The 26,021-nt window shown below is 37.6% G+C and overlaps 1 protein-coding gene across 16 annotated transcripts in view; it reads left to right on the forward strand.

Moving 5' to 3' along the window:
* Nucleotides 1–26,021, forward strand: part of EPB41 (erythrocyte membrane protein band 4.1) — a 200,956-nt gene that overhangs the window by 117,525 nt on the left and 57,410 nt on the right. For all 16 annotated transcript variants that reach the window (XM_030327999.1, XM_032594237.1, XM_030327998.1 and 13 more), the window contains 6 exons: nt 803–878; nt 4,768–4,986; nt 12,274–12,361; nt 15,549–15,701; nt 18,739–18,836; nt 21,641–21,813. In XM_030327999.1, coding sequence (XP_030183859.1) covers nt 803–878; nt 4,768–4,986; nt 12,274–12,361; nt 15,549–15,701; nt 18,739–18,836; nt 21,641–21,813 — 807 coding nt within the window. The remainder of the gene's footprint in view (nt 1–802; nt 879–4,767; nt 4,987–12,273; nt 12,362–15,548; nt 15,702–18,738; nt 18,837–21,640; nt 21,814–26,021) is intronic.

The raw sequence follows: 26,021 nt of genomic DNA on the forward strand, positions 1-26,021 counted from the left end.
AATGTTTATATTTAATAAGTAGTACATGTATAAAATTCAAATGGTATAAAAGAGTACACAGTGAAAATAGGTCTTCCTCCTATATATTTCCCCTATCTTATCAGTTTTCGTCTCCTGGAGTTCCCCTTCCTAGTTTACCAACTACTATAACTGGTTTATTATATATCCTTATAGGGATTGCCTGTGCATGTGTAATCATACCTATAACATAGACTTCTTTCTACCCTCAACATTCATGGTTGCTTTCTATATGTATGCTATTCTTGACCTTAGTATGTTCTCACCTAACGCTGTATCTTGGAGATATATCTTCTCTTGCTAAATGAATATATATTTAGGTTGTTTTCAGACATTTTCTATTACAAACAATATCTTACACATATACCATTCTGACCTCATTTAAGCATATGTATAAATGCATTTATGGAGATAGAATTGCAAGGTGAAAGGATATATGCATTTTATGTTTAGAAAGATCTTGTCAAATTGTCCTCCATAGTGTACCAATTTATACTCATATCAGCAATAGATAATTGTGTTTATTTTCCACACCAACGATAGGTGTTATCAAGTATTTTATATCAATTAACCTAATACAGAGTTCAAAGAGAAAAAAAAATCACACTTTCAAACTCTTAAGTGGTTCTAAACAACTTTCTTTCTTAAATAAATATCAAATCTTTCCACAAAGCATGAGAATATTAAAAAAAACTCAGGAAAAGAAAATTTTGAATATTTTTGGTGCTCTAACAATCAGAAACTTAGGCATAAGCATACAATTCTTTTGTGTTTACCTTTACAGGTATCCCCTGGAATTTCACCTTTAATGTCAAGTTTTATCCACCTGACCCAGCACAGTTAACAGAAGATATAACAAGGTAAATAATTTATTAATAGTTAAATATAGAATTAGTAATTCTCATTTTCATAAGCTCTGGGAATTTCCCTATTCAGAACTGAAGAAAAATTCTGTGCTATTAAAATGGGAAGTTTCTGGTCACTTCAAGACAGGTTTGCAAATAAGTGAGCCTTAAAGCCTCATTTATCTGTGATGTGCCTAGAGGAAATTGGCAGGGGAATTAACCTTGCTTCTAATGGGTATTATGACAAGTTGTGTACAGGACGCCTATAAACCACATGCCCTCCACAGAGCAAGATGCAAATATAGTGGTAAAATAGCTCTTCTACTTTTTCCCTTTGATACTCCTTCCCCACTGTGTTTTCTTTACAGGGATCAGAAAAGCTGAAGCCTGTGTTACTATTGTTTTTTCTTATCTCCCTTTTAAAGTATGTGATTAGGCAGTTTGTGAGTTCAAGCCCTGCATCGGGCTCTGTGCTGACAGCTCAGAGCCTGGAGCCTGCTTCGGATTCTCTGTCGCATTCTCTCTCTGCCCCTCCTCCCTCACGTGTGGTCTGTCTCTCAAAAATAAATGAAAATGTAAAAAAAAAAAAAAATTTTTTTTAAAGTGTGTGATTAGGTACATAATCCTCATGAGCTGAATCTTTTTCAGTAATTTTTGAGCCCACTTGATTTATGAAATAAATCTTGTACTCTTTGAAAACAACTTACTGATTTCTTTTAGGAAAGTGACCTTTATTGGATTCTATATAAATATTAATATTAAAAAAGAAAATTGAAAACCAGCATATTGTAAAGAATACTATTATACATATTTATTTATATCCATAACATGCTTATACATATTAGGTGCTTGGCAAATGTTTGTTAAATTGAACTGTTGGTTACTGAGAAATGACTTTCTAATCTGATTTTGTTGACAACAAATCTGACAAATATACAGTTTCTATACCCCAGTTTTCATATCGCTCAAATAAGGGAATAGCCTAAGTAAACTCCAACTCTGATTGTTAAGTACAGTAAAACCTTGCTTTGTGAGCATAATTCATTCTGGAAACATACTTGTAATTCAAAGCACTTGTATATCAAAGAGAATTTCCCCATAAGAAATAATGGAAACTCAGATGATTCGTTCCATATAATAATGACTACAATACTATAATATAATACAAAATAATAAAGAAAATACAAAATATAAAGAAAAATTAACAAATTAACTTGCACTTAACTTTGAAAACCTTTGTGGCTGGTGTGAGGGAGATGAGAGAGGAGGGTTATTGTGTAGGATGACTTTCACTATCACTAACGGAATCACTTCTATTGGCTCAATGAAATCTTTTTCTTTTCGTGCAACTTTAACAAGGACACTATCCAATGACACTTGCTTTTGCCTCCTTTTGAGGATTTCGTGGAAATTGACAATGCGTTGTCATTAAACAGATTTATTGCTCAGACTGCCTCAGTCTTATTTGGGTGGTGCTTTTCTACAAAATTTTGCACTGTTTCCCCCATTTTATACATCTCCCTAATCTCATTTGAAGTGAGGGATTCTTCTGCTTTTTCTCTCCTCTTCCTCTTCTCCAGACGAGATGCAGACATAGACTTCTTATAAAAGCTTGCAATTTCGGCCACTTGCATAACTTGTTCATACTTCTTGATGATTTCCTTTTTAACTTCCACTGTAATCATCTCCTTCTTCTTACCACCTTCTTTTCAACCTTTTTCTGCACGGGGCTATTGTATACGCTTGCAAAGATGTTGACTACAGTATTAATAAACTCTTGTTATATACTCTAATATAACTGGCAATAAGGCAGCAGAGGAAAGGGTCTATATCTGCAGGCAGCCGTGACCTAGAATGAAGCAAAGCATTCCTAAGCTTACTCTTGTACGGAAAAGCAACGGACTGTCCATCGGTGCTTTGAAGTTAAAAAAATGCACTAGTGCCAGTTGTGGGTGCCTTCCAACATTCTGAAAAATCACTGATTCCTACCAGATACCATCGCCTGAGACCGAGCATCAGAGCATGGGAGATGATCACCCACAATCCCACAGCGAGAGAAAGAACCATTGACTCAGTTGTGATCATGTGACTTTTGGCATCATGTACTATTCATATTGCAAGACCTCGCTCGTTTATCAAGTTAAAATTTATTAGAATGTTTGCTCACTCACAGAACAAGTTACTCACAATCCAGGGTTTTATTGTACTGTGAAAGTTTTAAAAAATTATTCTTTGTCTAGATAATCTTTAGTACATTCTTGAAGTTGAGATGTCATCTCTGGCCTGAAAAAATTGTTTTGGTTATTTCATTTTCACATGTAATATTTGTCTCTTAAAGTTGCTTCTTATTCATCTTCCTTGAGGTTATGTATAAAACAATACAAATCCCTGAAATTTTTTGCTAATCACCCACATTTTAGAGGAGATTAAGATTCTTGTGATTTGGTTGGCGTTCCTCTTTTTTTAAAAACGTATGTAGGGGCGCCTGGGTGGCTCAGTCGGTTGAGTGACCGACTTCTGCTCAGGTCATGATCTCGCGGTCTGTGAGTTTGAGCCCCGCGTCGGGCTCTGTTTTGACAGCTCAGAGCCTGGATCCTGCCTCTGATTCTGTATTTCCTTCTCTCTCTGCCCCTCCCCCACTCGTGCTCTGTCTCTCTCTGTCTCATAAATAAATAAACATTAAAAAAAATCAAAATAAAATACAAATAAAATTAAAACGTGTGTAGTGACAAATTATAGATAGCAAAACGATTGTTGATATCTACATTATTCAACACCTTATTATGGTCAAAGCAAGGATATAATTCTAATTAATACAGGAATTTTCAATTTAATCATATCTCCCAGCTTTCCTGTTTGGTCAAACAGTCTGTATTGGTCAACTCAGAAAAAGTGCTAAGCAGGTCAGGATCACAGGTGTAAACATTATACTGATGGAGATGAATGCCTAACATGTAGGGGCACATGGTTGGTTTGTTCTACTGAACAGTTTTAACCCCAGTATGAATTCCCAACAATGTAGCACACTGGTGGCATCAGTCCTATAAGACGAGAGTGAATGGAAGGCTTAGCCCATCTTGACGAGAAAACAGCTGAAAATGTTCATATCCTACTAAAAATGTGTCAATAATGCCATCTTTTTATGTGAAGGACAGTATCTACACATTTGGCAAAGCAGTTTGATAGAAGGAGTCCAGTTTTGTAGCCAAACAGCCTTTATTACTATATGACGTTGAGCAAGCTTAGTCTTTGAAACTGCCTCTCTATCTGTAATTTGGTGATGATACCCACCAAACACGTTTTTTTGTGAAGATTAGATGAGATAATTTATGTGTATATGGTACTTAATGTACTCAATAAAATATTAATTTCTTTACCTCCTTCAGACTTTTCCCAGTTTCTCCTCTTTTCTTTCTTTTTTGTTATTGAGATATAATTGACATATAGTGTTATATTAGTTTCTGGTGTGCAACATAATGATTCAATATTTGCATATATTATGAGATGATCACAATAGGTCTAGTTCACATCCATCACCACACATAATTACAAAAATGTTTTTTTCTGGTGATGAGAACTTTTAAGATCTACTCTCTTAGCAACTTCTTTTCTTTTTAAATTGCCTTCCAGACATGAGCCCAACATAGTTAAAGGTTTTTTTTTTTTTTTTTGAGTTTTTATGTGGAAAAATTTTAAACATGCAGAAAGGAAAAAATAATAGTATGATGAACAACCATGTACCCACTACCTAGGTTAAACAATTATTAGCATTATCTCATACTTACTTAATCTCTCTTGTTTTTCTCCCTCCATATCTCTGTCTCATTCCCCCTTTCTTCCTCTTTCTCTATATTTTGTTTTTGTTGTTACTGACATAGTAACATTTTTTCTCTTTTGGCTGTAGGTATTATTTATGCCTCCAGCTTCGACAGGACATAGTTGCAGGACGTCTGCCCTGTTCCTTTGCAACCTTAGCACTATTAGGTTCTTATACCATCCAGTCTGAGCTGGGAGACTATGACCCAGAACTTCATGGTGCGGATTATGTTAGTGATTTTAAACTGGCCCCAAATCAGACCAAGGAACTTGAAGAGAAGGTCATGGAACTGCATAAGTCATACAGGTAAGTATGTTTCCAGGGTTTTTTCTGTGTTTGCTTTGGCAATAAGTTTAAACTCTTGACCTGGTTTGATTTGGTGTTTGTCTTGGAGGGAATGTGGTGCTGTAGAAAGAGTCAGCTCGATCCCCTCCACTGTTTGACTTTGAGCAGGTCATTTAAGTCCTTGGAACCTCCTGTTTTCTCATCAGGGTGATAGGTGTTGCATTGTAGGATGAAAACTAAATGAGGCAATATATGGAAAGCACTAAGCACTGTGTCTGGCACATAGTAAGTGCTCAATAAATGTTAGCTATTGTTATCTTACCTTTTTTCAGATTTTAAAATTATTATGCTATATTAGATACTTTAAGATCATTAAAGCAGGGTTCTTAGGCTATCTGTACATGGATAAACTTCAGAGGACCCATGAACCCCCTGAAGGTATTTTTAAAAGTCTTGATTGAATTCAATGCTTTTTTTCATGGAGATTGTTGGTAATGTTGGGAGGTATCATCACACAGTGATCAAAAGCAAGGACTTATAGTCAGACTGAGCTGGGTTGAAATCTTGGCTCTGCTTGGTCCTGGCCTTGTGACCCCAAGTTATTCACTTAACCTCTCTGAGTCTCAGGTTCCTTTTAAAAAAAAAATTTTTTTTTAATGTTTATATATTTTTGAGAGAGAGAGACAGAGAATGAGCAAGCAGGGGAGGGATAGGAAGAGGGAGACAGAGAATCCTAAACAGGCTCCACACTGTGAGAGCAGAGCCTGATGTGGGGCTCCAAGTCACGAACTGTGACATCATGACCTGAGTTGAAATCAAGAGTTGGCAGCTTAATCGACTGAACCACCCAGGCACCCTGAGCCTCAGGTTCCTTTAACGTCTGATGGAGATTATTACCTCAGAGTAAATAGGGCAATGGCTAGGATTAGAAAAGATACTGTGTGGAAAAACTTAATATAGTGTCTTACGCATTGTCAAAATTCAGTAAATGTTAGTTAATATTTTTAAAAATTAATTTATTTATTTTGAGAGAGACAGAGAGAGTGAGCAAGGTAAGGGCAGAGAGAGAGGGAGAGAGAGAATCCCAGGCAGGCTCCACACTGTCAGCACAGAACCCGTTGCAGGGCTCGAACTCATGAACCATGAGGTCATGACCTGAGCCAAAGCTGAGAGTCAGAAGCACCCCAATACCACCCAAGCACCCCAATGTTAGCAAATATTAAAGTGCTGGAATAATTTGTGTTTCTTTCTCTGTATGTCCCATTGTTATTTAAGTGACTTGCTGTAGCTAAATTTTACAGCCTGCCTTAGCTTATTAACATGAATGTCTGATCTTGGCCTTGAGTCAGTACCCTGAGTTATGTTAGTGTGATTTAGGAGAATCCAGCTATCTTCTAAGCCAGACATTTAAAAAATTTGTAAATATGTGAAATAATGTCACTTTTTTGTGTTACTACATTTTGGGAAAATACTGTTATTTTTCACACACAAAAAAGTTATGAATGTTAAAATATGAGTTTATTATTTAAAGATTTAATAAAAATTTAACATTTTTCTTAGTTTTAATTTCTAATGTAGTAAATATTGATAGATATAACCCACATAAAGAAAAGCTCTTTGGAGCCCTCAATAAGTGTTGAGAATGAAGGGATCCTAAGGTCAAAGTTTAAGAACCACTGAGCTAGGTGATGAGATGGAAGCATGGGCTCTGGAATCAGCCTGTCTCACTTTGAGTGAGACTCTGTTCCTTATTAGCTTTATGACTCTTGTAAATTACATAAGCCCTCTGAGGTTCAGTTTTCTCATCTGAAAAATAAGGATAGTGATAGGAATTTTGTGATTGTTAAAAATATGAAGTGGTTAGCATAGTGACTAGTATATAGTGAGAGTATTTTTTAGCCTAATAATTCCTAACCCCATTTAACAAGTGATGGCTGTGAATCTGGGTTTAGGGAACTACTTTTTGTAACTTAACTGAATTTAAGCCCAAATAAGCGAAATGATCTCAAGAGATAGGTGGATATGGTCCAGTTTGATATTCTGTGAGGTATATGGATAGAAATTAAGCAGTAATAGATCTCCATGACTAGAAAATTTAGAGGTAAGTCATCTTGGAATTGCTCCTTTTTGGAAAGATTGGCACTCTTTACAAACAGAAAGCCAAATGGAAAATTTAATTATGTCCAACAACATGGCACTTTAAATAATCCAGAGAAACTTCTGCTGAAGCAGAAACATTTTACTATGCATTGAAAAGTACAAGCAAATACCACCCTGTTCTCAGATAAACAGAAGACTGCCTACGTACATGGAACCCTTAGTTAGTGGCCCTTTGCCCAGACGGAGACTTTGAAGCTATAATTAACTTTAAATTTATACTAGCAAATCAAGCTTTAAAATGAATTGCCGTCCATGTATGGGTACTAGGAAAGTATGTAAACTTGTCAGTTGCCCCCCACTTAATTATTTGAAATCTCAGTCCTTAATTAGGAGATGCAACAAACATTATTAAAAGGCTGTCACATAACATTGGAATTCACTGAATGGCTCTATATCCGGACCACACTTGCTCAAAATAAATACAGAGAAACTTTGTTTTAGTTTCTCTTTTTAATGAGCAGGACTTAACCAGTGCCAAAGCTCTCTGGTTAGATGCTTTTCTAAGTTTGCAGTCCGTTCAAGTAGTAAATTATGAGGTGGTACTGAATAAATTCACAATGGTTTAGAGGTATCTAACCTCTTCCCAGCTAGTTTATTATACTTCAAGAGTCTGTGAATCTGGGTTTAGAGAACTACAGAACTAAGTTTTCCAAGAAAAATTTAGGAGAAACCATGATCTTTAAAATTTTAAGGTGAAAATAATTTAAATTTAATTTGTGATATTAAATTTGTAAAATAAATGTGTTGTATTTACATGTACAGTTCTGTGAGTAGTGGGATTATGAGAGATTTTATTTCCCCCCATGTTCTTATACAATGAATGTGTATGATTTTTATAATCATAAATAGCTTCCTGAAACAATTTTGTTTTGCCATTAGGTAGCATAGAGGAAGATAGTCATCCATGCAGAGAGGCCATCTGGCTGGGGATATTGGGGTCTAAGCAGGGTGGAGAGAGTTATTCATGGATAGGGGGCCAGCCTGGCAGAAAGAGCCAGAGCTCAAACAGTATGAAGTGGGCACGTGGTGGTAGTTAAGAGGGGCAGAGCAGATTGAGAAGGGCATCCATGTGGGGGTAAGGCCTGCATTGGGTGGAGGCCATCCACATGGGGTGGTACCTGATACAAGGTGTTGAAGCCTGGGCAGGGTGAAGAAGATGTCCATGGAAGGGATAGCCTACCACCAGAAGTCAGAACCTGAGTGAGGTAATGAGGGCATCCCTGTGTGGGGAACAACCCAGCATGGGGGGCTTAGAGTCCAGTCAAGGTGAAAAGGGCATCCATGTAGGGGAGGAGTCAGTGGTAGCAATGAGAGATTGGTTATGTACAAGGAGTTGATCAAATTAGTATATTAATGATAATGGGAGTCAGATTTCTTACTGTCAGTAAAGGGTGATACACAGTATGGAGAGGGAGAAACCCTGTGGTATTGCATTAAAACTGGAGGTGTCAGTGCTAATTCATGATTTCTGATAGATAGATGTGTAAATAGGCACGCGCGCGCACACACACACACACACACACACATACATACTAACATACTCTAAGTCTACATTGTTCTAGAAGGAGGTACTTTAAAAATGCCAGAAATGATCAGAAGGGTACAGAATCCAGCTTGGGGAGGCTCCCACTGGCCAAATCTGGTCCAATTTAAGCACTAAAATAAATAAGGAAAATAATTGATTATACTGCATTGAATAAAATGAGAATCTCTGAGTCCATACTGATATAAAGGAATAAGTTGAAAGTTTAATAAGGAATAGGATATTCAAAGGTTTCAAACTATATTCCCACAAAATAGTTATTAATTGCAAAGAGATAAATAGGAATTTCACAGCAGAGAAGCCTGGCAACATCGGTGATGAAAAAGAACATCATCCATGAGGGGACAAGTTGAAATTGTGTACTTACCACCTGATAGGATGCAGTGAGAACACAGAGCCATTTCTGTGCTATTCTTGTCAAAGATGCAAAACCTGAATCAACTCATGGAGAAACATCAGGCCCAAATTGAGGGTCATTCTGTAGAATAACTGGCCTGTGATCCTCACAAGGTCAAGATTATGAAAGTCAGGGAGAGATTAAGGAACTGTTCCAGACTGAAGAAGACCAGAGACATGAACTCAGTGACACTCCTGATACTCACTAAGCTGGGCCTTTCTGCTGTACAGAACATAATTTTTTTTAAGCTTATTTATTTTGAGACAGAGAGGGAGAGTGCGAGCAGGGGAGGGGCAGAGAGAGGAAGAGAGAGAGAGAATCCCAAGCAGGCTCCACACTGTCAGTGCACAGCCCAATGCAGGGCTTGAACTCACAAACCCTGAGATCATGACCTGAGCCGAAACCAAGAGTCAGATGCTTAACCAACTGAGCCACTCAGGCGTCCCTGTACAGACCATTTTTTAAACAAATGACTAAGCTTGAGTGGGGTCTGAGGATTAGATAGCAGTAATGTATTAAAATTTATTTTGGGGCACCTGGGTGACTCAGTCAGTTAAGCATTCGACTTCGGCTCAGGTCATGATCTCACAGGCTGTGAGTTTGAGCCCCACGTCGGGCTCTGTGCTCACAGCTCAGAGCCTGGAGCCTGCTTCAGATTCTGTGTCTTCCTCTCGCTCTGCCCCTCCCCTGCTCATGCTCTGTCTCTCTCTGTCTCAAAAATAAATAAAAACATTAAAAAAAAGTTATTCCTGCTTTTGATGGTTGTATTGACGTTACGTAGAAAAATGTCCTTGTTTGTAGGAATTACACGTTAAAGTGTTGGGAGAGATGGGTGATCAGGTTGACAGTTTGCTCTCGGTTCAGGAAAATATTATTTGCACTGTAGGTAACTTTTAAGTTTAAGTGTGTTTCAAAAATGTTTATATTAAAAATTTTTCATGCAAACATCAGCCAAATTTCAAATATAAGTATTATTTTCAACTAACAAGGAAATTCATAGCTTTAAAGATCTCTTCTTACTACTTGTCCTTAATATAATTTATTTATTTATATTTTAAAAAATATATTATTATTTAAGTAATCTCTACACCCAACAGGGGGCTGGAACTCATGACCCCAAGATCAAGAGTCACATGCTCTTCCAACTGAGCCAACCAGGTGCCTCTGCCCTTAATATAATTTTAAAGCATGCTTACTTAGAAAAGCCTTTAACCACATAGTCTGAAACTTAAATCTGTATTTAAATTGACCCTATTAATGTCCCTTAGAGTTGGAGGAATAAAGATAGAGAAGATTTTATCATGATTGCCTCATTTAATGTTTTAAAATTTGCCTTCAAGTTCAAGTGATCAGTTATTTCTCTTTTATGAATTATGTATAAATGTTCCACTGTACCATCATCAGAAACCTAAAGTTGCAATAATAATAAACATTAATATTTTGCAGAGCAGTTTCACAACCATTATCTCATTTTATCCTACTAATCACATTCATTCATTCAGTAAAATAAAAAATTCATTGCCTATCCTAGTCTCTGGAATTAGGTATTATGAATCTTCCTTTATAGTTAGAAGATTGAGGGAGACGCCAGGTCACCACTCTCAAGCGCGGGACGCATGATTCCAGCTTGAGTAATGCGACTTGAATCCTGCCTGAAGCCTTCTGCCTTAAAGTCACAACTTGCCTGTGGCTATGTTATCCCTCAGGGCCTATTTCTTCATCACAAAATCAAACAGTTGGACTCTATAATCTTCAAGCTCCAATCCAGCTTCAAAACCCAAAAATTCAAGCCATCGATAATAACAACAATAACGAAAACTATAAAATGATTAGGAGTAACCTTAACTAGAAAAGTATATAACTTATGTGGGGGAGGGGGGGTGGGCGGGAGGAACAACCCTGTAAAATTTTCCTGAGCTGTTTTTAGTAACGTGAATATACAGACTTGCACATGTGTTAATTTTCCCACTCTCCTTTTTGTGTGTGTGTTCAAGTTTTAGATCTATTAGTAAATAGAATTCAGGTGTGATGATTTAGTGCTTGTGAAAAAAAGTTTATTTGGGGAGGCTGAGTCATTAACAGAGCTGCATCCTCTCTCCTGAGATTTTGGTGGTTGTTCCAAGGAACCCTTTGTTCTTTTTAATGAGACTAAGGACAGATGGATTTAGAAGAGACTTTTTTCCATTAAATGAATAGGCTACTGCTGCTTTGTATAGTTTAAGGCAGTCCTCCTGGAAGCAGGCATTTACTCGGTTTTTCTTTGGAGGTGTGGCGGCATTATTGTCAGTGTGAAGTCATATTTGATTGGCCTGAATTGTGCAGCACTAGGAGTGATGTCTTTTTCTTCAAAGCTCAACATAACAGCTCATGAGCACTTTTCAAAAGAGGGGAAGGTTATAAAGGAGAAGGAAAGACCATCACAGTGACCATTTAGACAGTGAGACTGATTGTTTTCAAACAGATCTAATTCATTATATGCCTAGTAATGAAGACATCTTAATAACAGAGAAAGCAGCCCCATTATCTACATGCTTCTATTAACCAATTTATTTTGTTTAGATCAGTGGGCAGGACACCATCTGTTACCAGAAATTTTCTTTTCATCAAGCCTGTCCCCATTAAGAGTCGCCAGTTAAGTAACTTCAGCTGCCCTCCTGTTTAATTTCCATAATAATTCAGGAGTACACAGAGAAAAAGGCAGCTAAGAGGATATTGTAAATTGTACCATGCCCTCAGAGGATTTAGTTTGGTCGCCTCCTTGGCAAGAAAAATTAGTGGGAGGAGCTTGTGTGTGTTAGAGAAAAAGGCTGAGGAGAGGGAGGGTAGAATGGATGGTGGAAGCTTTAAGGAAACTGTTAAGCAAGATTTGTTTTAAAACCTTTTTGTTCTAATAGCTTTTTGGTGACTTTGTTTTTCTCTGAGATCTCTTTTACTAAGGCATATTTCAATGATTTAGACACAGGTAGTGATAAGAATCCTTTTCCCTAATATTCTACTTTCAGGACTATGAAATATATCCATATACATCTTGGTGTATAGATATAGATATAGATATAGATATATAGATATAGATATGGATATGGATATGGATATAGATATAGATATAGATATGTTTGTGTGTTTATATGAAGTACAACTAATATATGAGTGTTATTATTGTAAATGTTGGCACTGTGATGCTCTATTTTCAATTTTTATTCTACCAAAGGTCCATGACTCCAGCTCAAGCTGACCTGGAATTTCTTGAGAATGCCAAAAAGTTGTCTATGTATGGTGTTGACCTTCATAAAGCAAAGGTAATGATAATTTTGGCCTTTGTTACTGAGCGTGTATCAGACCTCGGTCATATAATACTTGTTACCGACTTGCATCTGGGGTACTATAAAACATTGAAAAAAGATAGTTCTTGTTAGAACTTTAAGTGTATATTTGAATTGCCCCTTTGCAATTCCACCGTCAGAATGCCGCTTCACATCTAAGCCCCTCTAAGGATCAAAGGTACAGCACAGAACAGAAGTGATATTTTCCTAAATATTTGAAAATATAGAGATAGCAGCCAACATCACTTACATCAGAATCACCTGGAACATTTATTAAGTGTACAGAGTCTCAAGCTCCTCCCAGATTTACTGAATTGCTTTGAACAAGACGCTAGATCTCCAAGTTTACTAAACATCTCAAATTACGCTCATTCACACCTGAATCACACCTGAGAACCATTGGCTTAAGGTAGTGGTTCTCAAAGGATGGCCTCATAACCAACATTTAGCATCATCTGGGAACTTGTGAGGCACATTTCAGGCCCCATCCCAGACTTACTGAATCAGAAATGCTACACGTGGAGCCCAGCAATCTCTGTCTATAAACTCTTTCTATAAGCTCTCCAGGTGATTCTAGTGCACGTGGGATGAACCACAGGGTTCATTTGGAAACTACTGGGTTAAGAATTGTAAACTTGGGGGGCGCCTGGGTGGCGCAGTTGGTTGAGCGTCCGACTTCAGCCAGGTCACGATCTCGCGGTCCGTGAGTTCGAGCCCCGCATCAGGCTCTGGGCTGATGGCTCAGAGCCTGGAGCCTGTTTCCGATTCTGTGTCTCCCTCTCTCTCTGCCCCTCCCCCGTTCATGCTCTGTCTCTCTCTGTCCCAAAAATAAATAAACGTTGAAAAAAAAAAAAAGAATTGTAAACTTGGGCTTTAATGGTTGTTCTGCCTCATATAACCTAACAGAATAAATACTTAAGGGAAGTTCCTTGACTTCTCTCATCTTCAGCTACTGAAATGGCTGGGAGTGGTGAGGGTGTGTGTGTGAGGAGTTTGTGAGGGAATGGGCTCAAGAGATAATATGAAGCTCATTTTTTAATTTTTATTTTTACAATTAAAAAAACTTTTTTTAATGTTTTTTTTGAGAGAGAGAGAGAGAGAGAGCACGAGTGGGGGAAGGGAGAGAAAGATGGAGAGACACAGAATCTGAAGCAGGCTGCAGGCTCTAAGCTGTCAGCACAGAGCCCTATGTGAGGTTTGAACTCACAAGATGTGAGATCATGACCTGAGCCGAAGTTGGACGCTTAACCGGCTGAGCCACCCATGTGCCCCAATATGAAGTTCATTTAGAGGAACTTAATAACTAAGATGCATCATGAGGGGACTCAAAACCATGTCCAATGAGAAAGCAAAGGAATACAGATACAAGAGAAAATTTAGGGAAGATGTAACACCGGTCTTTGTGTGTTTGAAGGATAACTGTGTGAAGTAGACATTTCACTATGCCTCCAAATATAAAGCTAGAGCTGGTAAAATGGAAATTACAGGGAAATACTATTCAGCTTGGTTTGACAAATTGCTTAACAGAGCTATTCTAAGATGGAATGGGTTACCTCATTCCATAGCAAGTGTTCTGTCACTGGAGATATTCCAGAATCGGTACAATAATCGCTTGGTAGGAATTTAGAAAAGGACATTCAAATATCTGGTGTGTGATTGGACTAACATGACCTTTCATGCTTCTCCCACCCTGAAAATCTGATATGTAAAGATTTTTCCTTCTTTATTAGAGTCCATTAATTCTAATAAAATTTCATTACATGTTAGTGGTTTTTCTTAAAATGTTGCTCTGGATTGTTTGGGGCTGGGTACTTCTGTGAATCTGTAAAGTAGATGGCAGAAAAATCAGAATTGAAATTGTTTGGTTTTGCTTCTCAATTCTTGCTGCAGGCTGATATCGTTGCTATAATTATCAGGAATAGATGAAGAAGTCAGGCAGCATGTTCCTTTCCCAAATGTTGTAAAGCAAATTGTTTCTCCAAAACATAATTAAGAGAGAGATGTAGTTGTACCCACAGGCTTTAAGAATTTAAGAGGGCATCTTCTGGGAAATTCTCAGTTATATAGTCATTGAGTTTATAATTTTTACTTCTCGGTTTTTTTTGTACATAACACATATGCCATTAACATGTTTCTCTATACTCCTTTTGGGGAAAGGAGTAGTCAAGAAACATTTGATTCTGGGTTTTGATTACCTATATAAATAGTTGTCTGTAGAGATTTATTCAGGTGAAATTTATTCATTATTAGACAGGGATGATTAATATATATTTAATTTAAAAAAAATTACTAAAGAGGCATATAAATATGTCTTTATCTTATCTCGCTGTTCCTTCTTGACTTTGGGATGATATTTATAATTTAATATACTTAACATCAGTAATTACAAAAGTCTGAGATTCTCCATACTGAGTTTATATAGGAAGAGAACTCCTTTACTTACCATGATTTTTGGATGAGTGGCCACATTATCATAAAAAGAACAAGAATTATAATTGTGCATGCATATTTGGTAGTAGACATAGCCCTCAGCCCTAGCCTCTAGAAGTCATGTGGTCTACTGGCTTAAACATACATGTATAGGACATAGGTAGCTACCGTAGCTACCATAGTTATTATTTACTGATTATGATAGTGGCAAGTTTGAGTATTTTAGAACTGGGAGACCAAAATGAGAACGTGAATGTTTACCCTAGAATTCTCATATGCAGACAGGCATGGTAAAAGTAGATTAATGTCTCTTTTTGGATTATTAAGGAACACCTTTTTGGAAGATACAGAGGCTCAGTTTTATGGGAGAAGTGTTATAAAGTTAGATGAGGTGCAAGCCCAATGACATTTCACAATGGCTTTGGGGAGTGGCAGTGGTGGTTATATTGCTCCTTAGAGTAGTTAGTTCCTTCAGTGGGTAAGATGTGTGCATGTCAGTATTTCTTGGACCTGAGAAGAGCGGATGTTCACTCATGGTGGTATAGTAACATTTTTAGTAACATATAGTAACATTTTTATATGGACTGAACAGTCCTGTAGATTATGATTGTTAGGTTGAGCTTTACTTTTTAATGTATGCTTTGTGTTTTTGGTTATTGATATATCAAATAAGAGTCAGCAATGTGTTGAGTACTTTGCTGAACACTGAGCTGCAAACACTTTTGTTTTTCAGGACTTGGAGGGAGTGGATATCATCCTAGGTGTCTGCTCTAGTGGCCTTCTGGTTTATAAAGATAAGCTGAGAATTAACCGCTTTCCTTGGCCCAAAGTGCTGAAGATTTCTTACAAACGTAGCAGCTTTTTCATCAAGATTCGACCTGGAGAGGTACATAATTCATGCTTCTTTCCTCCTGAATCAAACATAGACCATGTTGAAAATACCTTTTCATTCCTGTTTTCCTTGTTATGTCATCAAAGAGATCTCTTGGGATACTTGGGTGGCTCAGTAGGTTGAGTGTCTGTCTCTTGATATTGGCTCAGGTCATGAGCCCAGGGATGTGGGATTGAGCCTGGCATTGGGCTCCATGCTAAGCGTGGATCCTGCTTAAGATTCTCCCTCTCTGTCTCTCTCTCTCTTTCTCTCTCTGGCTCTCCCCCACTCACTCTCTCTCTAAATAAAATAAGTAAATAAGCAGTCTCTCTGTAGCTAGCTATTCAGGAGCTGATAATTCTGTTTTCTAAATTAATCAGCCCCATGATGCTTCTTGTCTTCCTCACTACTGATCTTCTGGTTTCTTCTGGATCTTCTGGTTTCTCTTTATGGAAGTAAATATACCATGGCCAAAAGTTAATCTTGGATTGATAAACTTGTTTCTTGTTTACTCTGGGTAAGATCTTGATGGAAAAATATTTATAAATTAAGTAGCAGATTTTTAAATGGTGGGGTTAAGATACTCATGTTTTGCACCACCAACACCTTACCTGATGTAATTAAGATTTATTTGTATGTGTAGCTTCTAGTGGTTACTGAGAATGTATTCTATGTCAAGTTATAGATTAAAAAATTTTTTTTAATGTTTATTTTTGAGAGAGAGAGAGAGAGAGAGAGACTGAGTGAAAGCAGGGGAGGGGCAGAGAGACACAGAGACATAGAATCTGAAGTAGGCTCCAGGCTCTGAGCTGTCAGCACAGAGCCAGACGCAGTGCTTGAACCCACAAACCATGAGATCATGCCCTGAGCCGAAGTCAGATGCTTAACGGACTGAGCAACTCAGGCACCTCTCAAGTTCTAGATTTTTAATAGAGTTGGATGTTCAACTTTATACCAGACAACTCAGTTATTAGTTGGTGTTCAAGATTCAGGATATACTAATGCTGGCCAAACTTAACTTTTACATTAAAGAGCTATCATGGTACAGTAGAAAACTGTTTAAGTAGGAATTAAATTTTATAAAGTTCTAGCTCCTACTCTGCCTCTACCGCCTACTAAACAAAATAACCAGGACAAGTCTATGGCTCAGCTTCCTTATCATTCGAGCGGGATAAAACCTTCTCTCTCTTGACTTGAAGATCACATGAGATGACAGCTATAAAAGCTCGAAATAAGAAAGCAGTGCACTAATGTAATGTGGCGTGTTTTTGTGTGTGTATCACCATCTGCTGGTGAAAAATGGCTCATTATTTTAGCTTGGGAATACTGGATGTACAGCCTTAAAAATCTTGGATAAGCTCAATGAAGCATTTATTTAATACCATAATTATTTACCTGTACCTACCAAAGAACAATCAGTGTCTTCCTTCAAAAATTTCAAATCTAAGAGTCATTCAGTCACCAAATATTTATTGAGGGCTTTCTTTAGGCCAGGCACTATTCTAGGGTCTAGGAATATAATAGTGAATAAAAGAGTTCATCCCTAACCAATCTTACATTTTAATCTCTTTTTTTGCAACGTTTTTTCATTTTTTTGAGAGACAGAGACAGAACACAAACGGGGGGAGGGCCAGAGAGAGAGGGAGACACAGAATCCGAAGCAGGCTCCAGGCTCTGAGCTGTGAGCACAGAGCCTGATGCGGGGCTGGAACCCACCAACTGTGAGATCATGACCTGACCCGAAGTTGGACGCTTAACTGACTGAGCTACCCAGGCACCCCACCTGTCTTACATTTAATGTGGGAGGGCAAAAACTTTACACACACACACACACACACAAATATGATAAAGGAAATACTTGGGTTTTTTTTAATAACACCTGTATAATACATACTAAAACACAGGATTCTTTTTTTTTTTTTCTTAATGTTTTTATTTTATTTTTGAGACAGAGAGAGACAGAACATGAGCAGGGGAGGGGCAGAGAGAGAGGGAGACACAGAATCCGAAGCAGGCTCCAGGCTCTGAGCTGTCAACACAGAGCCCGACAGGGGGCTTGAACTCAGACCGTGAGATCATGACCTGAGCCAAAGTCGGACGCTTAACTGACTGAGCCACCCAGGCGCCCCATAAAACACAGGATTCTTAAGAAAGCATTTAGGAACAAGAGTAGGATTTTGAGAAGTATAGTATTATGTCTACAGTAGATGACCTAGCAGTAACATGGTATAGTAGAAACCGGGAAAATCTGGTTCTGCCACTTATAGCTATGAGACTGAACAAATAACTTCTCTGATCTTAGTTTCTTCATGTGTAAAAATATAGATGACACTATTTAATCATAGTGTTATTGGCAATAATAGGCACTAAAAATGTCAGTTTCTTTTCCATCTTGTAAAGTATGCTTAAGGTAGAAACAAAGAGGCAAAAGACTAGCAGGACAGTGTTTCTAGTATCCTTGGCAGGCTATGGTTTGCTTCAAAGAAGTATTCAGATAAACTAGTGGTCAATCAAAGGAAATAATAATTCAGGAATAATAATAATAATAATAATTCAGGAATCTGGTTTGAGCCAAAATCTTAAGCTTCTATTACTAATAATAATTGCATAATAATATTGGTTGATTGGAGAAATCATCTGCTATCCCATTCCCTGGTCATATAGTAGTAGAAGTATCCCAAATGCAGACAGTGACTAAGGAAGAATAAGTAGTCTGGACAATCAAAAGGTGACATAATTATGTCTCAGAAAAGTGTACAGTGTGTGTGTGTGTGTGTGTGTGTGTGTGTGTGTCTGTGTGTGGGGGGGGAATGGGTGCTGAATAAAATAAGATGCATAAATTATATAAGATGCATTCCCTGGCTTCCCTGCTGTTGAAAAAGCCCTGAGTACATTTCTGTTGGTAAGTAGAAAAAATTTTGAAATGATACTTTATGTTTTGAAACCAGTAACATTCTTTTATTCACAATGTCCTCTTCTGTAACACCGTATTTCTGATATTGTATCACTTTAGTAAAATAATCATGTTTCATGTTTATTCATGTTTTTATAGCAAGAGCAATATGAAAGTACCATTGGATTCAAACTTCCCAGTTACCGAGCAGCTAAGAAATTATGGAAAGTCTGTGTAGAGCATCACACATTTTTCAGGTATTGTTCTCACTTAAGTATTTTTCAAGGATAAGTTATGCATGTTTCTATTTTAAACCTGCTATTGAAATTCCCTTCTTTGTATGTCTGGCATTCTTTTATTTAGCTCAGGTGAGATCATCTTAAGCGAGACAAAATAAATCCACTTCTCTTCCCTTGGGTTGAAAAACATGCCTCAACATTCCCAAAGCACCTTTCTGTGTATGATGGAAGGAGAAAAGAAGTGAGAAAAAGGAATCTGTATTTATTAGGGGCTCTGTGATCATCTTAACTGGAGCTAAACTAAATGCAGTCTGTCAGGAAGAAGTACCCTGACCTACCTCCACATGGAATTTCTTTAAGCAATGCTTAACTACTTTCTGTGGGGCTGTTCTATTAAAAGGTGAAAGGTAGGAAGCTGATCATTATCTTGGCTCTAATCAACCCCAGAAAAGAAGTACAGAGAACCATCTTTAAAGCCCAGTTGTATCAGATAATCAGAAGATGGGAGAAAGTTTAATCTGCTCTACTCTTCAAGAGGCTACATCATTAACCCCTTGTAGTCATTTACCAAACATTTTCTGTGTGCTTACCCTTTGTATAGGCACTGTAGTAGGCATTGAGAATATACCACAAGATAGTTCTAGTCCCTGTCCTGAGGGAACAGTCTAGCAGAGAAGACAGACCTTAGACAAGTATTTACCTGCATTGAAAGGAGAGTCAGCTAGGGGTGCCTGGGTGGCTCAGTCGGTTAAACATCTGACTCTGGATTTTGGCTCTGGTCATGATCTCACAATTTGTGAGACTGAGCCCCGAGTCAGGCTCTGTGTGCTATCAGCACAGGATTCTTTCACTCACTCTCTCTCTCTGCCCTTCCCCCGCTTCCCTTCTCCCCCTCTCACCCTGTGTGTCTCAAAAATAAATAAATAAACTTACAAAAAGAAAGAAAGAAAGGAGAGCCAGCTAGTTTTGTCCCTTTGCCTTTTATTTATTTATTTTTTTAATTTTTTTTTTCAACGTTTATTTATTTTTGGGACAGAGAGAGAGCATGAACGGGGGAGGGGCAGAGAGAGAGGGAGACACAGAATCAGAAACAGGCTCCGGGCTCTGAGCCATCAGCCCAGAGCCCGACGCGGGGCTCGAACTCACAGACCGCGAGATCGTGACCTGGCTGAAGTCGGACGCTTAACCGACTGCGCCACCCAGGCGCCCCCCTTTGCCTTTTAAAGAAAATGTTATTATGTGAAACTGCATACATAGTAAAGAAAGTGGTATAATGAACTGCCCTTGTACCTACCTTTGGATCTATCACCCAGCCTAAATATTATCACCTCAAGGCCATTCTTGTTTCATCTATATCCCCCCTACCCATTCCTTCCCACTCCCTTCCAGAGTATTTTGAAGCAAATCCCAGATTTTATGTCAGCTGGCTCTTTATGAATGGCTTTTAAGAGAGATGACCATGATATCTTCTACTTCTGTTTGTATGTTCATATCATACTTAGCACCATAGCACACTGGACAGGAAGAAAAATCAGGGAAAAGAACATTTTAATTCTCAGTGCAGGATAAACATAAAGATTCACTTCATAACCAATTAAGCAATTTTAATTATTGGCATCGAAATATTTCCCTATGTTCTTATCATCCTCTTCTTTAAAATCAAACCAAGAAAATAGAGTTTTTAAAAAGGGTAAGGGTGAAAAGGAGTTTTTTGAATGTTTCATATTTATGGTATAGACTTCAGCTAGAGCCAAAGTGTTTACTTGTAGGACAGCATATTTAGATCTGTTTTATCAAAATAAGAGAATATATTAATATGTGATGCCTCAGCAAACAAAAGGAAGTAAATATTTGCTGAATTAAAATAAACTATCCCAAAGGGAAGAAGTACTCTCTTTTTGGTAGTATTTGATATAACAATTTATGTATTTATTCAGCAAACATTTATTGAGTGGCAAATTCATGCCAGGCACTATGCCAGGAGTGAAAACACAAAGGTAAATAAACCATAGTCTTTATCCTTTACCCATAGAGAGCCCAGAGCCTTGTAGTGGAGACCAGCACATAAATAGATTGTTTCAGTTCAGTGTAGTAAATGTCCTGGCAAAAGAGATTATAGGGGTATAACGTAGAAAGAAGATGGGGTTCCTAACTGTGTTAAATGCACCAAATAACCTATTTAATGGGTTCATAGGCACTAACTGAATTCGGAGTGCATTTGACAAAATTATTATTTTGTATTTTTCAACAGTTTTTAAAGTGTATTTATTTATTGAGGAGGGGAGGGGCAGAGAAGCGGAGAGAGAGCATCCCAAGCAGGCTTTGCACTGATGTGGGGCTCAAACCCATGAACCATGAGATCATGAACTGAGCCCAAGTCAAGAGTCAGATGCTTAACCAACTGAGCCACCCAGGTACCCTGACAAAATTATTATTTTAATAGAATGGAAAAAGTACTCTGGGCTTGGACCCCGTTGCTGCCCAACCTCTTAATAGCTATGTGATCTTAAAACAGTAACTTCTTTTTGAAAGTTCAGTTTCTTGTATCTGTAAAGTGGTGAAAATATTACAGTGCTATAAAAGCATTTTGAAAACCATAAAGCCCTATCTATAGGGATATATGATGATATTATTAATATAGGCCTCAATTAAATTATACATGTTGCTTTGAGAAATGATGTAGAATTAAAATAATGATTGCTTGATTAGAACTCCGTCTTAGTAACTGTAAGGAAACTATGAGATTAATTCATGATTTCTTTAATCTCACAGTCTCATTAGAGAGAAATAATATGTATAATTATGTTTTTCTCCCTCTCTAGACTGACATCTACAGACACCATTCCTAAAAGCAAATTTCTTGCCCTGGGATCCAAATTTCGATACAGTGGCCGGACTCAGGCTCAGACCAGGCAAGCTAGTGCTCTGATTGACAGGCCTGCTCCACACTTTGAGCGTACAGCAAGCAAACGGGCATCCCGGAGCCTTGATGGAGGTTGGTATTGAATATTAATGATTTCCTGTGATCCTAACTCATTAGGGAGAGATAAAAGAAGTACAGTTGTCTGTAAGGGAGCCAAATGAAAAGAATCTCAGTGGTAAGTGAAATGGATCTTACTAATTGTCTGTTTCAGTGGGCTCATCTTAAGAAAAGTAGAACCATAGTTCAGAGAGATTAGTAACTAGATCAAGGTTCCACTGCTAGGTAGTAGTGGATAAACACCATTAGAATTAGGATTCAGAATATTTACCACAGAGTGAACACCTAATGTAGTATACTGAACTAAAACCCTCTTGAATGTTTTGAAATAGTTATTTTTTCAAGTAGGAAAGAGGAAAAGCATCTCATTCACTAGAGCGGTCATGTAAAAAGTTTAGATCATTTGTCATGTGGCAGTTAGAGATAGAAAAAGCAGTTGTGTTATTGGAGTCTCTAAATTTTGTTTAAACAGGAAATAGATAAGTTTCATGATTGTATATAAAACAGAAGATCTTTCTGAATTTTTCTTAGTCTCAAGGATTGAGAGTATTACTGAAATAAAGTAATAAGTCATATTCAGTATGTGGCTAATAAAAATTTCAGAAGGCAATAACCAAAGTAGAGTATTATTGATTATATTTATTAAGGACTCACCAAGACCCAGCTCTATGATATCCGCTGTAAAAGCAAGGTGCATGTTACAGAAGTTAAAGGTTTGGGTTCTGGAATCAGATAGCCCTGGTTCCAAGCTCAACCCCTGCATTTATGATCTATCTTCTGGGTCAAGTTACTTAATCTCCATGCCTTGGGTTTCCCATTTATAAAATGGGCACGACAATAATATAATTGTACCTCAAAGAGTTTTCATGAAGAATAAATCAGATGATGTATATATGGTGCTTAGCACAATGGCTGGCACTTAATAAGTGACCACAAAATATTAGGTATCATTAAGATATTGTTAATTTTCTGGCCACAGCATTATTACTTTGTTTTATATCATCCAAAATTATGCTGCCATATTTTGATTTATTGCACGCTGGGAACATATATCAGAGACACCTTGCTCAGTTTAAGAGTGTCACACTTGGAAAAGAGATGACCCAAGCAGAACTTTTACGCTTCCACAGTGCAAGTCATACTTCTTTCTTTCTGATGTTTCTCTACTGTCCTGAGTTTGAAGGGGCCGTTTTAATAGTAACAGAACAAGGCAGATTGCAGGCTTTGTCTTCTTCAGTCATCATGGCAACATTTGGAATCTGGCTCAAAAATTAAATAACTTTTCTTAAGATAGGATAGCTAATAAGTGGATTGGGGTACATACTGGTTTGACTCCAAAACCCATGTTCTTTCAGATACTTACTCACTTATTCCTTTGTTCAGTAACTTATTTTACATTTCCTACGTGTCAGGTATTGTTCTAGTCAATGGAGATAAAGCTGTGAACATACAAACATGGTCTCTGCCCTCACACGGCTTACATTCTCTGGGTAGAAACAAAGATAAAACAGTATCAGATAGTGATAAGTGCTATGAAGAAAATAAAAATAAAAGAGACTGATGGGATAAAGAGTACCTGAGGATGCGAGACACTGGAAGGCTGTTTGAGATTGAGAGGTTTGTATCTAAATGTAAATTTAGAAGGTTACTCTGAGGAGCTTCATTTGAACTGAGACCTGAATTATGAGAAGGAGCCCGCCATCCCAAAACCCAGGGGAAGAACATTCTCAAAGAGGGAGTAACAAGTACAAAGATCTGCAGGTAGGAATGAGCTTGGCAGGGGTCTAGATCAGTGCTGTCCCATAGAACTTTGTGTACCGATGGAAATCCATTTGGTGATGTCCAGGTTAGTGACCTATGGCCACATATGGCCAATTGTGAACTTGAAATGTGGCTAAGTTACTAAGGAACTGAATTTTAATTCAGTTTACATTTAAATAGCCATATGTGGCTAGTGGCTCCCATATTAGACAGCACAGGTCTAGATCCTAGTAAATGGAAGGGAAAGGAGTAAAAACAGTAAGTAAGGTCAGGGGTGCCTGGGCGGCTCAGTCAGTTAAGCGTCCAACTCTTGATCTCAGCTCAGGTCTGATCTCAGGGATCAAGGTTTTGATCTCAGGGTCAAATCTTTTTTTTTTTTTTTTTAATTTATTTTGTGAGAGAGAGAGTGAGCATGCTCATATGCACGTGGCGGGAGGGGCAGAGAGAGAGGGAGATAGAGAATCCCAAGCAGGCTGCACACTGTCAGTGTAGAGCCCCACATGGGGCTCAAAGCCACAAACTGTGAGAGTTGATGCTTAACTGACTGAGCCACCCAGGTGTCCCTCGGGGTCAGGTCTTGACCTCAGGGTCATGAGTTGGGCTCGGTGCTGGGTGTGGACCCTACTTCAGAAAAAAAATAATGAGGTCAGAGAAGTAAGTGGAAGGGGCCAGATTGTCTAAGGCCTTATAGGCCATTAAAGAGTTTAGATTTTATTTTAGTTACAATAGAAAGCTATTAGAGGGCATGATGTGATCTGATTTTCCATTTTTAAAAGACCATTTTGACTGCTGGGTGAATGCTCCATCGAAGGGGCAGTAAAGCAGAAGCATGGTGAAGTCTGTTGCAGGATCTGGGTGAGAGATGATGACAGCTGGGGCTTAAGTATTGGCAATGAAGAAGGGGAAAAGTGATCAGAGATACATTTTGGAGGTAGGCCTGACAGAATTACTGATAAATTAAGTGTTGGAAATGGCAAGGAAAAGAAAATCAAGATTTATTCCTAGGTTTGATCATTTAGTACAATGGGAAAGTCTGAGAGAGAAGCACAGTTGGGGATATGGAAAATCAAAACTTCTGTTTTAGGCATGTTAAGTTTTAAATATGATCACTCAATCCTTATGTCTGCCATATTTATATAACACCATCAGGCATCTCCTTCTTTGTCGAGTAAAGTATCCTACCTCCAGTTTACCTTGAATTTGGGGAGCTATTATTTTTGTTTGTTTGTTTTTATCCCTAATTTTCAGTGAAAACACTGAGGTTGGAAAGTTTAAGTGACTCGTTCAGTGTCTCACAGATAGTAAGTTGCAAAGCTGGGACAAAAACCTATGTTTGTCTGATACCATATCCCATGGCTTTTTCCACCAAATAGAAATTCTTCGTTGTTTAGATACTATGTCTGATGTATCCTCTCTTTGTAATAGCAAAAATAACCAAAGATTCAAGTATTCATGAGTTTTGGTATCTTGAACAATTTAGAAAGCTTTACTTATAGAGAGATTTATGTTACTTTTAGAAATCACATCCTGTCTCTGTTTTTTTTCTAGCTATAGAGACGTCACAGTTCAAGACTTTAAAAAATCTTGATGTCTCTATTGACTAACATTAGCTAGTTCTTATTAAATTATACTCTATGTTTTTAGGGGGGTAACTCTCAAAAACTATGTCTTCAAAATGCTGTAGTACTGGTTGAGATTCCAAAACTAAAGCATGTAAGACAGTTCTAAAGGAAGATAGCTTTGGTGGCCTGACCATTAGTATCACAGAGTTTTGGGACTGGGAAACAATTTTTGGAAATAATTTATTGCAGCCACCTAATTTTACAGAAGCGAGCCTAAAAAGTAATTTCTCCAAAGTACGTGTATCCTAAGTACAAACTTAGAATAGAATCCTGTACATTTTCTGGTCAGTCCCTTTTTACCTTCATATATCCCATGATGCTTTCTTTGTATCTTTACATCCTGAGAATTTTTTTTTTAAGATGCACAACTACATCTTAAATCATCAAGATGACTGGTCTTGATAATTACCACAATTCTTGTTACATTGTAAGTGCTTAATAAATGAATGTTGAAAATAAGATTGTTAATTTTTCCTGTTGAGTTGAATGTGAGCAGAATGTTATGCTCTACTTTCTATTTGATGTTTTAAGTGCATTAGAATATCCTATTACAACTGTTGTCCCTCTCTTTAATTTTTTCCACTTGGGAGAAAAGTATTGTTGTTGTTTTATTTTTCAAACCTTCACTCAAATCCTGATGACTAATGAAGTTAAATACCTTTTCATAGTTTATAGGTCATTTGTATATCATCGTTTCTGGAGTGCCTGTTCAAATTTTTTGCTCATATTTTTATTGTGCTGTCTGTCTTACTAGTTTATAGGAGTTCTTAATCCATGTCTCACTCCCAATCTCAGGGAGAAAGCATCAGTATTTCATAATTAAGTATGATGTTTGTTCTA

This window comes from Lynx canadensis, chromosome C1, assembly GCF_007474595.2.
Source record: "Lynx canadensis isolate LIC74 chromosome C1, mLynCan4.pri.v2, whole genome shotgun sequence".
NCBI lineage: Eukaryota > Metazoa > Chordata > Mammalia > Carnivora > Felidae > Lynx > Lynx canadensis.